At 34.8% G+C, this 17,428-nt stretch overlaps 1 protein-coding gene across 2 annotated transcripts in view; it reads right to left on the reverse strand.

The window, feature by feature from the left end:
* The window catches only part of ABCA5 (ATP-binding cassette, sub-family A (ABC1), member 5), a 78,500-nt gene that overhangs the window by 53,027 nt on the left and 8,045 nt on the right, over positions 1 to 17,428 (reverse strand). The window contains exons 2-8 of one of the 2 annotated variants that reach the window (XM_011933726.1): positions 12,480 to 12,769; positions 11,305 to 11,509; positions 7,366 to 7,527; positions 6,365 to 6,453; positions 4,808 to 5,037; positions 2,680 to 2,821; positions 827 to 1,015 (exon numbers count right to left, since the gene is read on the reverse strand). In XM_011933726.1, coding sequence (XP_011789116.1) covers positions 827 to 1,015; positions 2,680 to 2,821; positions 4,808 to 5,037; positions 6,365 to 6,453; positions 7,366 to 7,527; positions 11,305 to 11,509; positions 12,480 to 12,581 — 1,119 coding nt within the window. In that variant the 5' untranslated portion in view covers positions 12,582 to 12,769. Of the gene's footprint in view, positions 1 to 826; positions 1,016 to 2,679; positions 2,822 to 4,807; positions 5,038 to 6,364; positions 6,454 to 7,365; positions 7,528 to 11,304; positions 11,510 to 12,479; positions 13,799 to 17,428 lie in introns of those variants that run through there. The other variant, XM_011933652.1, reaches the window with a different exon arrangement.

A 17,428-nucleotide genomic window follows, 5' to 3' on the forward strand; every position in this document is an offset into this window, starting at 1 on the left:
AAATTCAATGACACTGAAAGGCCATCCCACTCACAACGCAAACCTACGAATCTATAATTCTGTGTTCCCAGAGAACATGGACTCGGGGACTCAATGAACTCTCAAAATGCATAACAATCACTCTTAGGTCTCAAACAAGTAAAATGATTAAGTCAATATTTAATTATATCTCATAAATCAGAATTTCTATACAACCAACATGAGTAATTTCTTATATTTAGTAATTATATTTTTTATTTGTATATTATCCAAATTTATGTTCCACTATAAAGCCATTTCTTATAAGCCTTCTTCCATTTAGAACCTGACTACCTCTGTAAGGACTAATAAAAATAATATTTATAAGTCTGAATGTTATTTAGAATGACAATTCCTGAAGCCTAGGCCAACAAAATCCACCAGACCTACTTATTCCACCACTACACTCACAGTAAATTTGTTCTGCTCCACACACAATTTTCTCCCACACATTCTTCTGAGATAAATGTACAAATGATAGCAATATAACCAGGCCACAGGCAATAAGAACTATTTGACATTTAAACACGTTACTATCAAACTGAGTTTCTGCAATGAAATAAATTACTGAGATACACTGAAGTAAAAAGTGAAAAATTTATAAACAGAACATTTAACTAAAAACTTAAAATTGGACAAACATAAATAAAACTAGATGTAAAATATACTCTAGAAATCATTTCTTTCTCATGCTAAAATTTTAAAATAATTTTTTTGGTAAATCAAAGGTAGTATTCACGTGAGTATAAGAACCTACATAAAACAGAAAGAAAATATTTAGTGAATGCAAGATTAATATATTACCTACCTGTGCGATACCAATCACAAAAGTACAGTGACAGAAAGGACTGAAAAGCCACACTAACGATTTGGGAAAACTTTCTATGAGGATTATCATAAGGCCAATAAATCCAAAAGCCACAGTGATAAAAAATTCAACTATTCCCACGTGTTTTGATTTTTTAAAAAGAGGTGTCAACATTAAAGCAAAAAATACCTATAAAATACAAATATTAAGGTTAGTGCAATGTTCATATACACTGGTATGAAAACAAAATTAAAGTTTGCTTCTGAAAGAACAAGTTATTTTCATGAAAAATACATTCACTAAAATACAACTATAATTTCTAAATGCTGTGGTAAGATATTTTATTTTCATACAAATAGTGATATACCTCTTAAAAATTTAAACTAACAAATATTTTTGTGTTTGTTTTTTGTTTTTGTTTTTGAGACAGGGTCTTGCTCTGTCACCCTAGCTGAAGTTCAGTGGTGCGATCTTGGCTCACTGCAACCTCTACCTCCTGGGTTCAGGTGATCCTCCCACCTCAGCCTCCTGTGTAGCTGGGATTACAGATGTGGGGCACCATGTCCAGCATTTTAGTAATTTTTTTGTAGAGACAGGGTTTCACCATGTTGCCCAAGCTGGTCTCAAACTCCTTGCCTCAAGCAATCCTCCTGCCCTGGCCTCCCAAAGTGCTGGGATTACAGGTGTGAGCCACCACACCTGGCCTTAAATTAACAAATATTAAAGATTGTATTTTTATCTGTATCTTAGGTAAACATGACCACCTCTACATTATAGAAACCATAAATAGCCATGTGTTTCTGCAATAAGCTGCAGAAAATATGTGAACAAAATAAATCAACAAAAACTTTAAGTACAAGACCCATCTTTTAAACTTAATTTATTCATAAGATAAAAAGTTTAAAAAGAAGAAGAAAAAAAAAAAAACAGGCAGCCTGCTGCAGTGGCTCACTCATGTAATTCCAGCACTTTCGGAGGCCAAGGCAAGTGGATCACTTGAGCCCAGAGTTCAAGACCAAACTTGGACACATAGGAATACCTCAACTCTACAAATTTAAAAAATAATAATACAAAAATTAGCCAGGTGTGGTGGCACACAACTGTAGTCCCAGCTACTCAGGAAGCTGAGGTTGAAGGATTGCTTGACCTTAGGAGGTCAAGGCTGCAATGAGCCATGAGGGTGCCACTGCACTGCAGCCTGGGCCACAGAGCAAGACCCTGTCTCAAAAAAGTAAAATTAAACATTAAAAAAAAAACAGGCAATTACATATGGAAGTATGTTAATTATCTGCAATGTATCATTTTAAAGAGCAGAAATGATAGCCAAAAATTTAACAATTTTGGCACACAACCAATCAGAATGGAAGATGGAACCACTTAAAACAAAGGCTGGTTGTTAAAACCCATCATTCAGCCAATATACCAAATGAATATCAAGACTGCTAAAGAGTTACATTTGCAAAGACATATCTTTAAAAATCATCATCCTGGAGCATAAATTAACTTGAACGAGTAAGGATTTCATGAAGAATAACAAAACTAGTCCAACACTCGACAGTCTTAATTATATACATCATTATATAAAGACAATAACAGATAGACTCAGAGGAGTTGTATGTGAAATACATTATATGACAAAAGCTAAATCTAAACCTAACACTATTTTGTAACGTTCCTAAAAATACAGGGATACAGTGATGCTACATCATTTATCTATTAAGTCACTTATCAATCACTTAGTAAAATCTGTCTTTCATGGCAAATTGACTATAAGTAAACTGAAGAAAAAGACTTTGCTATATTATCAAACATTTTGACAGCTCTTTATTCCTATCACAAGTTAAAATACTTACAGATGATAATCCATAAAGGAAAAAAAGCAGAAATATCACAATGCTGCTACTTTGAGGAAATAACAAAGAAGCTGTTGCAATGACTGCCATAAGAAGGGACATAAGAAAAATTAAACTTGTATATAGAAGAACCCAGGAAAGCCTAAAATGAGAATACAGATATATTTATGGTCAAATGCATAGGCTTAGACAGTTAAAAAATCATTTTAAACAAAATTTTAGATTTTAGTCATTTTATTCTTAAAATTAAGTCACTGTTCACTTCTGTGTATGCTTATGTATTGAAAATTAATAGTCATAAGTAATTTAAAATATAGTATTGGTTAAGTGATAGGTAAAAGTGTAATCTGGTAAAAAAGAAAAATGCTATCTTCCAGAGTTAAAAAAAAAAGCTTTCAAAATGCATAGTAATTCTTAATTAATTTAAATCTAATATTCTCAAAAGTTCAATAGCACAGAACGTCTCTGATTTTCTTAAAATGTAAGAGTTTAGCAAGTCAAGATAACAATTTTCTTTATGGCATGTGCTACAATTAAACCTCTGATGGCTTCTGTAACTATAAACAATAAAGGCTACCTTAACTCACTAATCAATCACATAATTACTACAATTACACAATGTGAAATAACAAGATCAGTAATGAATTCACTATTTTTACTCAAGACTTCTTTACAAATCAGAGCTCAATGGAACTGCTGCAGTATTAAGTTTTGTTTCACACATTTTTTCAAGTTAGCTCAGGATTTGATGATGTCATAAAATCACTGAGTGAAGGCTAAAAAGGTAGCGAAATTATCAAAATTGAATCCATCATTTTACTGAGGCAAAACTAAGACCCTGAGAGAATGAGTTGCCTAAATTCTTCCAGCTACCGGTTCTCCATAAAATACTTTAATAACCCAATAAATGTTAAAACCCAATCCATTGGCCAGGCACAGTGGCTCATGCCTGTAATCCCAGCACTTTGGGAGGCCAAGGTGAGAGGATCACTTCAGGCCAAGACTTTGAGACCAGCCTACACAACATGGCAAGACCCCCGTCCCTACAAAAAATTTAAAAATTACTTGGGCATGACAGCATGCACCTGTAGTCCCAATTACTTGTCAGACTGAGGTGGGAGAATCTCTTGAGCCTGGGAGTTTGAGGCCACAGTGACCCATGATCATGCTACTGTACTCCAGCCTAGGTGACAGGGCAAGATCCTGTCTCAAAAAAAAAAAAAAATCCAAAACCAATAATTTCTAAAATAACAAATGAAAGAAAAACAAGCAAAGGACATATGTTACATACAATAATCCCATTACGTAAAGTGTGTAATTGTTATATTGTAATTGGTATAATTTAAAAAGTGAAGTGTAAAAAAGTAAAAAGAAAGTGTAAAAAAGTAAAAAAAAAAAGTAAAGTGTAAAAAAAGTGTATAATTAATTGTTATATTGTAATTGTTATATAACCTTCCCCCCAGAACGAACTTCACTACATAGTGAAAAGAGTAAGGAAACTACACTTAAAATTATTTATAAAAATGCAAGCCTTTGTAAAATTATCACTGTATAAAAATGCTGATACATTAAAGGTCACTAGTGAAAACATGTTTTTCTCATTTCTTTCTCTAACATTACTTCCATATTCATCTTAATTCACCCAAGTAACTAAAACTTTTGAGGGAAAAAAGTCCATATACCACATACACAGACTTTAATCACTGTAACTAAATGTTTAATATTATATATATGCTATATTATGGAAGAACTGTAACAATTATTAATTTCTAATGTTTCAAGATTTCACATTTCCTGAACTCTGAAATACACAGAAATATACATGAGTATATTGAAATACTCTGAAATATACACGAGTGTGCCCATGATTCAAACAAAATGTGAAATAAAATTTAAACACATATTGTCAACATAAGCTTTTGACATTCTTCATCCCTTATGTTAAATGAAGCCAATTAGCTGTTGAAACTTGTTGACTAATCTCAAATTCCAAGACTAAGGCGATCATTGTAAGAAAATAGGATAAGCACTTCATCAACTTAGGTAAACATCAAAATTACAATTTTGAAAATCTGTATATTTAATACAACTTTTAATTACATTAAGTAATAAATTTTTAATAACATACCAAAAGGCAGTGTCATGAAGTCCCATTATCTTTAAAAATTCTTTTATTTTTTTTTCTTTTTCTGCTACGATATGAATTGCCAAAAAGTATCCAAAAGGTGAAAATGCTATAACTAGGTATATTAAAATTACTCCTCGGGGAAAGGTATCTATTTCTACAACAGCAGTTTCTCCCATAATAACAGCTTTAGTTGACTCCAGCTCCTTCCAAAGAGAAACATTGGTCTTCAACTATAATTAGAAAATGTAAATACATTAAATTAATTTAGTTATGATAGTAGCCCCTAGTAAAATGGGACAGCTGTATACCTAAATTTGGTCAATAACCTAGTACAAATACAATCCTCAAAAAGCTACACACCTGAAATAAAGTGAGTGACCCCAATATCATAATTCAGAGTAGAATATTGCTTTCAATTTATTCTAAAAGTATACCACAAAGTTTAAAGTTTAAAGTTGGTAAGTGTATAAATTTTGATTAAATAATTTGTCAAATAAAATAAAATTGCACAATTACCATCTTAAGCAGACAATTAATTATATGTATCTTAGGAAAAATATACATCTTCAAAATTTAGGAATTTAGGAGTGATTATTAGTGCCATCATTCCTATGATTGTTTAAAAAATGTTCTTCTAAATACCACGCCCTTCTATTGCTTTAAAGTCTATATATGCAGCACATATAGCACAAATAATAAAACTATTTATGCCACATAATACTTCTAACATTCCAGTTAATGCCTAAATTGAAATCTGTCCTGCCTATTCATCCAGTGTGGTCTGGGCTGTGGATGGCTAAAAACTTTGGCCAAAACACAAATAGGTGATACAACAATATAAATGTAATAGATCTGTATTTCACTATCTTTACCTTAAATTCCTGTATTATTGAATTTGTGCAACATTACATGTCCCTAATATGTTTAGACTATACTGCAAAGTTTACAAGACAATTCTACATAAATCATCTCATTTGGTTCTTACGACAATGCTGTCAAGTGAAGTATTATTATTATAGTCATTTTACTACATAGCAGTGTAACAACAAAGATAAGACTCCTGTTCAGATTTTGATTCCAGTTCTATCATTATTTATACATACTTTAAACATATAGTTTAGTAGAGAAGATGGTTGATATAGATTTTGACTTTACAATATTTTGTAGCACAGTAAATTTTGTAGTATAGTAAGTTCAATTAGAAAGAGCAAATGGAAAAAAAAAAAGCCACAGATCCATACAGAACATGGAAGAATGAAATACGGTTAATTTGAATAGTTTGAATTCTAAGGTAACTTCGTCTACTGCTATCTAGCCCAGACACAAAAGTAAGATTTTTAAAAATAAATTTCATGGCTAGTTTTTCTGCTAAAATATGAAACACAACAAAAAGTACCAAATCAGAAAATATGACTTCTTTTTTATCTTAAAGGAGTTGTAGTAAGTTACATATTTTGTACATTTGACAGTAGTCAAACCAAATACTACTGTAAAGAATTAGGAAATACTTATTTTAAAATGGTGTCGTTTTTGTATTTCTTCCTTTATCATATTTACCTGTATAATGGCAGCATCTATGGATGCTTGTAAAACTGTGAAACCTGAGGACCAGTACTGAGCAGCCTCACATGATTTTGAACAGCCAGCTATGGGGGGAAGAATATGAGATCTAAGATTCTGTACAACATGCAAGTGCATTGTTTTAAAGATATTATATGGAGAGTTACCAAAATAATATAATAAATCAATCTCTACAGGACCAAAGAAATAAGCTACTGACTTTCAAAGGTAAATAATACCTATAAGATTTCTGATCATTTACTTGAAATTTTGAAATAAAAGTTACATGTGTTAGAATACTAAATAGTGAATGAATAAAAATGTAAAGAAAGAAATTAATTGTAGTTATTTAAAACAAGTTACTTTTTTGTTTTAAAGTAAATCATTCTACATGACTTAGCTCCAAAGCACTTCCAGAAGCAAGGAAAAGTCAAAGTTAAGCAAACAGGAAAAAAGAATTTTCAGAAGGGCTTTTTGAAATAAAGTCACAAATTCAGTATTTAGCATAGTGACTTTAACATTGCTCAATATATGTTTGTGGTTGATAATATTTCTTCATAGGTTTAAACAACCAAAGGTTGTTTCCCATGTTTCAAATATAAAACTAAGAAAGTTCACTAGTAGAAGACCTTAAGATTTTAAAGATTTGTACATAACAAAGATTTTTAAATATTTTTACATCAGTAAAAACAATTACATGAAAAACCTAGAGATTTAGAAAGTCATATAACCCAAAATGCAATTTTGCTTTATGCTATTGTTTTTAATATATATAAGTGTATTAAATCAAAATGGATATTATATAAAAATTTTATGTGTAGAAGTAGATAGGTATTTATAAATACATATTTTTATGCTATACTTCTCAGTTTTCCTATTGGAACAAGTAAGAATAGTTGAAAATGCCAATATTGAACTATATCAAATTTCGACTATGAACTGCAAGCAGCAAAGATATGAATTTAATTGATCTTCAATGATTATATAGGGCTATTTACCTCTTGAATCCATATAAATAGAAGATACTGGAATCATATCAGGAAAAAAACGAAGTTCATAGGACATGGAGTCTTTGAAAACCACACCTACAAAGTTGCTGTGCTTAGAAAGACTGGATGTTAACATTTCTTTTTCATTTGTATATTCTTCAGTAATTATAACTGTAAGATATCATAACAATATAGTTAGCTCACAAATTAAAATACCATAATACAGTAGATCAAGTTTACAATTATTTTGATGAATGGAATATTTTATAAACACTTTTGCTATGTTTGCTTCTTAAAAAATGAAGACAGGCGAGGCACAGCGGCTCAACCTATAATCCCAACATTTTGGGAGACCAAGACGGGAGGACTGCTTGAGCTCAGAAGTTGAAATCCAACCTGGGCAACATTGTGAGCTTCTATCTCTCCAAAAAATAAAAAAATTAGCCAGGTGTAGTGATGTGTGCCTGTACTTCCAGCGCTACTTGGGAGGCGGAGGTGGCAGGATCATTTGAGCTGGGAGGTCAAGGCTGCATAGTGAGACATAATTGAGCAACTACACTCCAGTTTAGGCAACAGAGTGAGACCATGTCTCAAAAAAAAAAAGAAAAAAGGACATCGGGGCTGGGCGCGGTGGCTCACACCTGTAATCCCAGCACTTTGAGAGGCCAAGGCAGGTGGATCATGAGGTCAGGAGTTCGAGACTAGCCCAGCCAAGATGGTGAAACCCCGTCTCTACTACAAATACAAAAGAAAAAAAGACAATTCTTCCAACAAAACAATAATAAATAATAAAATGGTACAAAGATGCAGACACTACTCAGCTGTCATTTGATTACAGAAATGTGTCAGTGTTATAAACATACGAAATATAGTATAAAACAATATGCAGAACTCATATTTCTGAAAGAAACTGCTGTTTCTCAAAACCTTAATGAATTATACTAATTTCAGGCAGCAATGAAATTATAAAAATTATTAGTAATGCAGTGCATTTATCTATCTTGAAGTAAAACTAAAAAATAACTTCGTTATTTTATTTTATATTTTTTTTAGAGACAGGGCCTTGTTCTGTTGTCCAGGCTGTAGTGCATGGGACCTTGCACTCCAACTTCAGGGGTCAAGAGATCCTCCCACCTCAGCCTCTGGAGTAGAGCTGGGTCTACAGACACTCATCACCATGCCTGGCTAATTTTTTGTTTTTAATTTTTGTAGAAATGAGGTGTCACTATGTTGCCCAAGCTGGTTTTGAACTCCTGGCCTCAAGTGATCCTCCCACCTCAGCCTCCTGACTAGCTGGGATTAAAGGCATGAGCCACCGCACCTGTACAAAAATAAACTTTTTAGTAAATATATGAATCGTTTATTTTTAAATATTTCTTATAAAGAAAATTCCACAATCCTCAGAAACCAAACAGGCATTTTAGTAACTATGAAACAACTCCTCCTTAAATAAAAATTGTCATTCAAATCCAATATTGCTTGTTCCTTTCTTAGGAGATAAGTGGAAGAAATACTGTAATCACTCTTTCTCATCAGATAAGACTAATTTTTAAATATTTTCTTGTAAGTTTTGTTTACAAGCAACTAATTTTCACTACAGAAGCTTCAAATATGTGGTGAAATGGAAAGAATATAGAATTAGTACTTAACTTCTTCATTTATTAACTGTGTGAGCACAGATAGGCGATTTAAACCCTCACACTTTAGTGTCCTCATCTACAATGCCTAGCTGATGACACTGGGTTGTTGTGAAGAACAAGTGAAGTAACAAACATCAAAATGCTTTGTAGGCTGGATGTGGTGCTTCACACCTATAATGCTAGTACTTTGGAAGGTGGAGGCAGGTAGATTGCTTGAGTCCAGGAGTACGAGACCAGCCTGGGTAGCATGGCGAAACCCTGTCTCTACAAAAAATACAAAAATTATCCAGGCGTGGTGGTGTGCACCTGTAGTCCCAGCTACTCAGGAGGCTGAAGCAGGAGTATCATTTGACCCCAGGAGGCAGAGGCTGCTGTGAGCTGAGATCATGGCACTGCACACCAGCTTGACAGTGAGATCCTATCTCAAAAAAAAGAAGAAAAAGAAGAAAAAAAATGCTTTGTAAAGTATTACTTAAATGTTAATTAATAGATTTTCCAGGCCTTTTAAGAGGGACAGGGAATTCCAGGATTTACATAAATAAACAAGGTGTTAGTTCAACATCCTACCAGTCATGCTATGTATGTACGCAGAACCCATTTTCAGATAGTTCTGTTGTTAAAAAGACAGAAGTCTAAAAAATGTGTGTATATGTATATACTATCTTGGCATCTAAGTTAATATACACTGACACTGACTTTTTTTTTCTTCTTCTTTTTTTTTTGAGATAGAGTGTTGCTCTGTCGCCACGCTCGAGTGCAGTGGCACAATCTCAGCTCACTGCAACCAACCTCCATCTCCCAGGTTTAAGCAATTCTCCTGCCTCAACCTCCCAAGTAGCTGGGACTGCAGGCACCCACCTCCACGCCTGGCTAATTTTTTTGTGTTTTTAGTAGAGATGGGGTTTCACTATGTTGGCCAGTCTGGTCTTGAACTCCTGACCTCAGGTGATCCGCTTACCTTGGCCTCCTAAAGTGCTAGGATTACAGGTGTGGGTCACTACGCCTGGCCTCTTATTTCTTTGGTTTATATTCTTTCCTCCTACTCAGAATTATCAATGAATTTCATTTCAACATTTTTAATCAGCTTTTTGAGCTTATACACTAAATTCTCATGGTAATCTATACTACTTGTGCCTAATGTGATACACTAACATATAACAATAAGAAGTGTATTTAATTGAAATATTAAATAGAAATAACCAAAGAAAGAAACCAATGGAATAGGTTACTTGGCTTCTGACTGTATAATTAACACTTTCTATTCAATGATGTACTATCCAATAATGTGATGATATATAAGCTAATTACAACGATCCCATATAGCAAAAAATCACATGCTAATCTGCTATGTTCTACAATTCAGCACTTCATTGTTTAATCATTAATAGTATAAGAATATCTGTCACTTTTTCCAGTTTTTGTTTTAGGTTCTCTCACAGCCACTTTAAGTTCACTGGACCTTCACTGCTTACACTATTTTCTAGTTCATTTCTTTGTGAGAAGTGCACATTGAGAAAAAAGACTTAGGTGGCACTTTAGGTGGAGGCCAAGGGAGGAAGATCGTTTGAGCCCAGGAGTTGAGACCAACCTGGGCAACATAGCAACATCCCATCTCTACAAAAAATATATATATAAGTAAATAAAACAGAGTTAGGTACTTCACCATAGTCATAGTTGTAGTCTCCAAAGTTAGGTACTTCTTCAGTTTACACCACATACTTCCATAAACAAGCATGGTAAGCTGAAAAGGTGACTGCTTTACAATCTTTATCACATATTTCTAGCTTCTTTTTTAAATTTTTATTTTTAGAGATGGGGGTCCCATTCTGTTGCCCAGAGTAAGGAGTGCTGGAATGAAGTGGCATGATCATAGCTCACTGCAGCCCCAAACTTCTGGGCTCACGGGATCCCCCCACCTCAACCTCTGGAGTAGCTGGGACTACAGGCAAACGCCACCACATTCAGCTAAACATTGCTAGCTTCATAATTATGTGAAAGTCAGAATTAAAGTGAAATAGCCCATCAAAGCTTGTATCTTCAACAAGTATACTTAAACTATTTTATAAATGGTCTAAGAATTAAATATAAAAGTACATAAAATATGCTTCCTACCACTAAGAATATAAAATAATTTTTCACAAGAAAAATAAGGCAACAGAATTAAATAACTTTAGTATTTTTATAAAATTATACTTTGGTGGAGCAACACATCTCTAAGTGTTAAGAGTGCTATTTATTCAATAAAGCAAGTTGATAAATATTGAACAGGCTTAATATTATAAATAGAATATATATAAGCTCACAATACCATCAGGTAGATGATCAGTAGACACTTTTTGCATGATGCTGCTTGTAATATTAGTCACTGGAGTATATCCAAGAATTAGATTAGAAAGAGTAAGTTTGTCCATAGGATTAAGTTCTATATTAGGCACTTCTTCATATTTCTTATTTGGATGCATCATGCTAATTAATATTAACCAAAATAAAAAAAATAGTGGAAAAAGAATTTCCTACAATAAAAGAAACAAAGTGATTACTAAGTATAACAACAGCAGCAAAAATCAAGATTTATTTGCAGATAATATAATACTAAGAAAAAACAAGAAATTTGGTTGTCCTTTCTTATGAATAAAAAGTAAAAGCAATTCTATCCCAAAAGAATTATTGTGTTGAACACCTCATCAAACCCAACATGCATTTAATACGATTTTTTCCTTTGCATTTAGTTTTTCTGAAATATTTTAAAATTCAAGTCACATAATAAATTAAGGTAACATAAAAGATAATATTTAAACATCTTAGATTATTGACATAAAACACAATAAATTTACTCATATAATTTTATCTAAAGCAATTTACCAAACATCCCTATATGGATTCACCATAAAAATGCCCTCATTCAATTCTGAATTAGAAATCATACTTTAATTACACCTAAATGTACACTATCAAAACCATACTTAATTAAATTCTGTAGTCAGTTTTAGGAGAAATGAGCTATTATATCATCTTGCTGTTTCATTATTTTACCAGTTTCAGGAGAAGATGAATAATATATTCTCATCCTTTGAAATTATTACTAGCTGGTTAGCCAAAGTTCTTCCTTTCTTTTACCTTTATCAAAAGTAATGTATGCTGTGGGTACAAATCTGTGTCATAATATTAATACTTATGGGCAACTCAATCTAGACTCCAAAAAATATGAGGTTGTTCATGAAACTCAGGAAACACATGCCTAAAAGCTCAAAATGAAGCACAGACGTTAGAAATTAACTAAATGTAGAAATTTTTATTAAAATTGTTAACATTTAGAAAGCGTTAGGTAATTCAGTTATTTTTCTGTGGCTAACATGGCAAACTTTTACTTTACAAGCAAAGAAAATAAAATTATAATAAAAATATATTTAGCAAAATAAATCATCGCTTCAAGATAGAACATATCAAGCAAAATAAACTGCAAGAAAGAGTTATTTAACTTACCTGAACACTACTCTTTTTGGTTCTGCATTTAATTAAGTAATTCTTCAGTAGGAGTGTTCTGGTCTGTCTCCAAACTCCCACCTCCCTAATTGCAGTGGACATGTTTTCTGAATAAACCTATTAAAGAGGAAAAACAAACAAACAAACCTGGAGCCACGCAGTAAACTGCATGTAATTTTTAATGGCAAAACAAGCAGATGTTTCAGTCCCAGGTAAGATGGATTAAGCATAATCCAAGCTGTCTCTCCTAGGAAACTGGACAGAATGCATGGAGCAGCAATCTGTGGACTCTGAAAAGTAAACAAGGCATGTGAAATAGGGGAGACCAGAATTTGAAATACCACCATATCAACAGTGGTACTTTTTCTCCTTTGGTATCTCCTGAACCGCCCACAGAGGCAGCTCCAGAAGAAGACTTAACTTTGAATTGAGGAATGGGCAAAGGAAGTCTTAATGCTCTGGGAGAATGAAGAAATAGCAAATCTTTTTTTCTTTTCTGAATTCTCCTGTATCCCCACACACAAGCAATTCCATGGTAACAGGGCCAGACTACAGTAACGAAAGCCTACCGCAGCCAACACTCTGAGGCAGGAAAACCTTTCTCTCTATTCAATGGAGCTATGGTTGTAAGAGGATGAGGCCAATCCCTTTTGCTTTTCTTCTCTACCTCCTACCATTGGGCCCTGGATATGGTGGTTGCAGTTGCACAAGTATGTAACACAATGGAGAAAATAAACACTAGCTCTCTGGCTGGAGGATGGAAAGAGCAGCCACAGGGAAGCAAAAAGTAGAAGGGGGAATAAATAGAAAGAGCGCTCAGGAAAGCACCCTAAAAAGTTTTTTTGAATTCCTGTAATAACTCTCAAGCTGGACATACATAAATCCAATCCTATTAGTGTGATAAAGACTTGAGAAACTGAACTAACAGACAGACCACTGTCCAAATCCAGACTGTTCACTGCAAGGCACACACAAGACAGACCAAAAAGGTACTGCAAAAGCTTTTGAAAAATACACTAAAATGACAACTACAATTCAAAGAATGTGAGTAGAAACTGATGACCTGAACCTAACCTGGTTGACAGCCTGTTAAGAGAAAATATCAACATTTCCCATAGGTATTAACACAAAACTCAAAGTCTCATACAATCCAAAATTACATGGCAAATGAATCAAGTAGAAAATAGATGGCCAGGCGCGCTGCCTCATGCCTGTAATCCCAGCACTTTGGGAGGCTCAGGCGGGTGGATCAAGAAGTCAGGATTCGAGACCAGCCTGACCAACATAGTGAAACCCCATCTCCATTAAAAATATAAAAATTAGCCGGGTGTGGTGACATGCACCTATAATCCCAGCTACTCAGGAGGCTGAGGCAGGAGAATTGCTTGAACCCGGGAGGCGGAGTTTGCAGTGAACCAAGATTGTGCCACTTCATGCCAGCCTGGGAGACAGAGCAAGACTCCGTCTCAAAAAAAAAAAAAAAAAAATAGCAACTCTACTAAGAAAATAAAATCAAAGATACCAATGCTGAAATAATGCAGACTTTGAAATTATCTGATAAAACTTTTAAAGCAGCTATTTAAGGGCTTCAGCAAACAATCGGAAGTACTCTTGAAAGCAATGAAAAATAGAAAATCTTAGCAAAGAAACAAGACATAAAGCAGAACCAAATGGAAACTTTAGAATGCAAAACCATAATAAGAAATAAATACAAATGGAAACTTTAGAACAGAAAAACACAATAACAAAACTCATGGAGTGGCTCAAAAGCAGAATGACACAACAGAAAAAGAGTAAACTTGAAGATTATCAATAGGCATTATCCAATCTGAACAACAGAGAGAAAAAAAGGTATTTAAAAAATTAACAGTGCTTCAGAAAACTGTGAGTGAGGCTGGGCACGCTGGCTTACACCCATAATCCCAACACTTTGGGAGGCCAAGGCAGGCAGATCACCTGAGGTCTGGAGTTCAAGACCAGCCTGGCCAACATGGTGAAATCCCTCTCTACTAAAAATACAAAAGTTAGCCAGGTGTGGTGGTGGGCACCTGTAATCCCAGCTACTGGGGAGGCAAGAGAATCTCTTGAACCCAGTAGGAGGAGGCTACAGTGAGCCGAGATTGTTCCACTGCACCCCAGCCTGGGTGACAAAGCGAGACCCTGTCTCAAAGAAAAACAAAAGAAGAAGAAAAAAGAAAACTATGGGACAATAACAAAAAGTCTAACTTTCATATTATCTGATTTATAAAAGAAGAGGAGAATGCTAAAAAAAAAAAAAAAAAAAAATTAAAGACTTAATGGCTGGAAACTTCCAAATTAGCAAGGGATATAAACACATAAGTTTCAAGAAGGTTGGTGAAGTCCAGAAAACATAAAGAAAAGACATGCCCATACACACTATAATTAGACTGCTGAAAATTAAGATGATAAAAAATCTTGAAAGCAGTCAGAGGACAATGATGTGTTACCTACGGAGAATAATAACTTGAATGAGAGCAGAGTTCTCATGAGAAACTGTGGAGAAACTGGAATACATTGCTGGTGGGAAAGCAAATGGTTCAGATGCTGAGAAAAACAGTTTGGCAGTTCCTCAAAAAGTTAAACATAGAATTACCATATGACCTCACAATTCCACTTCTAGGTATACACCCAAAAGAAATGAACATTAAGGACTCAATTGAGCACATGTTCACACACGTTCACAGTGGTGCTATTCAGAATAGCAGAAAGGTGAAACAGCCCAAATACTTATCCACAGATAAATGAACAAATTGTGGCATATACATACACATATTATTCAGCCATAAAAAGGAACGAAGTGGCCAGGTGCAGTGGCTCACGCCTGTAATCCTAGCACTTTGGGAAACCAAGGCGGTGGATCACTTGAGGTCAGGAGTTTGAGACTAGCTTGGCCAACATGGCAAAACCCCATCTCTACTAAAAAAAAAAAAAATACAAAAATTAGCTGGGCATGGTGGCACGTTCCTGTAACCCCAGTTACAGGAGGCTGAGGCAGAACTGCTTAAACCTGGGAGGCAGAGGTTGCAGTAGCTGAGATCGCACCACTGCATTCCAGCCTGGGCATCAGAGCAAGACTCCGTCTCAAAAAAAAAATAGGAATGAAGTACTGCTATATGCTACAGTTTAAATCAGTGTACAAAACGTTATGTGGAGTGAAAGACTAAAAAGTTCAAATATTATATGATTCCATTTATATGAAACTTCCAGAAAAGATAAATGTAGGGACAGAATGCCCACTGGTGATTGTCAGAGGCCAGGAAGAGTAAAGAATGAGGAGAAACTGCTTACAAGGTAAGGAGTTTTACTTTGGAAATAAATTTTACCTTAATAAATTACTTTAAAAAGTAAAACTGAATGATCTAAATCATTGTAACTATCACGGGTCCAGTATCCCTCCTCCAGGGTACTTTTACCCTTTGAAGATCCTTGAAATCCTTTCTGCCTGTGTACCTCTGCTGGAGCTATCTCGATTCTTCAAAGAAGTTTCATTCCAGCTGAACTCAAAATAGAAGTGGTCAGAGCCTCAACTGCAATGTCCACGGCGCCTATTCAAATACACTCGACCCAGTAACCTAGGATCTCTGCATACTAAGAATTACTGAGAAGGCAGCTTGGGGGAAATAACAACAACAACAAAAATCCTGTTAAACCTTCCAGAGAAATTGTTGTGCCTTGTTTTAAGTAAACCTACCTAGTGAGGCCACTGATATAACTCTCCTCCAAAACAAGGACCATCTGTTCCAAGCTGGTGGACTGTCTATACCTAGATAAAGAAAACTCACGTTTTTTTTTTCTTTTTTTGAGATGGAGTCTGACTCTTTTGTCCAGGCTGGAGTGCAGTGGCACGGTCTCGGCTCACTGCAACCTCCACCTCCTGGGTTCAAGCAATTCTCCTACCTCAGCCTCCTGAGTAACGGGGATTATAGGTGCCTGCCACCATGCTCAGCAAATTTTTGTATTTTTAGTACAGACAGGGTTTCACCATGTTGGTCACGCTGGTCTCAAACTCCTGACCTCAGGTGATCCACCCGCCTTGGCCTCCCAAAGTGCTGGGATTACAGGTGTGAGCCACCGTGCCTGGCCCATAATTTTTAAGAGGCAGTTTGTCTTTTCCAGTAAATATATATAATTAAAGTTTGGCTTAAATGAGCATCTTCTTTATATGCACAGAAGGAAGACTAGAAAGAATTTTTAAATTAGCAATGAAATTAAAGACGTTTATTTTCTTCATGCTTTTTTTCTATGTATTACTTACATAGTAAAAAAAAGTCATTAAACAATTAGACATACTGTAAAAATATTAAATGAGTAAATTAAAAACAGCAAAACAAAATCAATCAAGAATAGAAGATATATTAGAATAAATTATTCCAGCATTCTGTTCCAAGGCATCTGTAACCTGTGGAGTAGACACCATGAGCAAAGCTTACCCTCCCGAACTGAAAAAATGTATGGGCAAGAAGTTATCACTGAAAATTAAGTGGTGGCAGACATGCCCAAGGAATATTGCAGGAATCTGATCCCTTTATGAATCTTGTGATAGACGAATGTGTGGAAATGGCAACTAGTGGGCAACAGAACAACACTGGAATGGTGGTAATGTGAGGTAATAGCATCATCATGTTAGAAGCCTTGGTACGAATATAAATAATGGCTGTTCATCAGAAAAACCCATGTCCCCCTCTCCAAAGGGCCTGTTAAAATTAGGTCATGTACATTTTCATAATAGACTCTTTGTTAAATCAACTTCTGCAATAGTCAATAAATTCTTCTAACAGTCTCAACTTATATCACATTTGGTAAAGAATTGATAATAGGAAGGGAGGGAGGAAGGGAGGAAGGGAGGGGGAGAGACAGAGACCTAGAGGGGCTGAAGACCCAGACGGAGCTGGGAGAGCTACTGAGAACAGGACTGGAGCGCTCCGAGA

The sequence above is a fragment of the Colobus angolensis genome, unplaced genomic scaffold, assembly GCF_000951035.1.
Source record: "Colobus angolensis palliatus isolate OR3802 unplaced genomic scaffold, Cang.pa_1.0 Scaffold1, whole genome shotgun sequence".
In the NCBI taxonomy this organism is placed as follows: Eukaryota; Metazoa; Chordata; class Mammalia; order Primates; family Cercopithecidae; genus Colobus; species Colobus angolensis.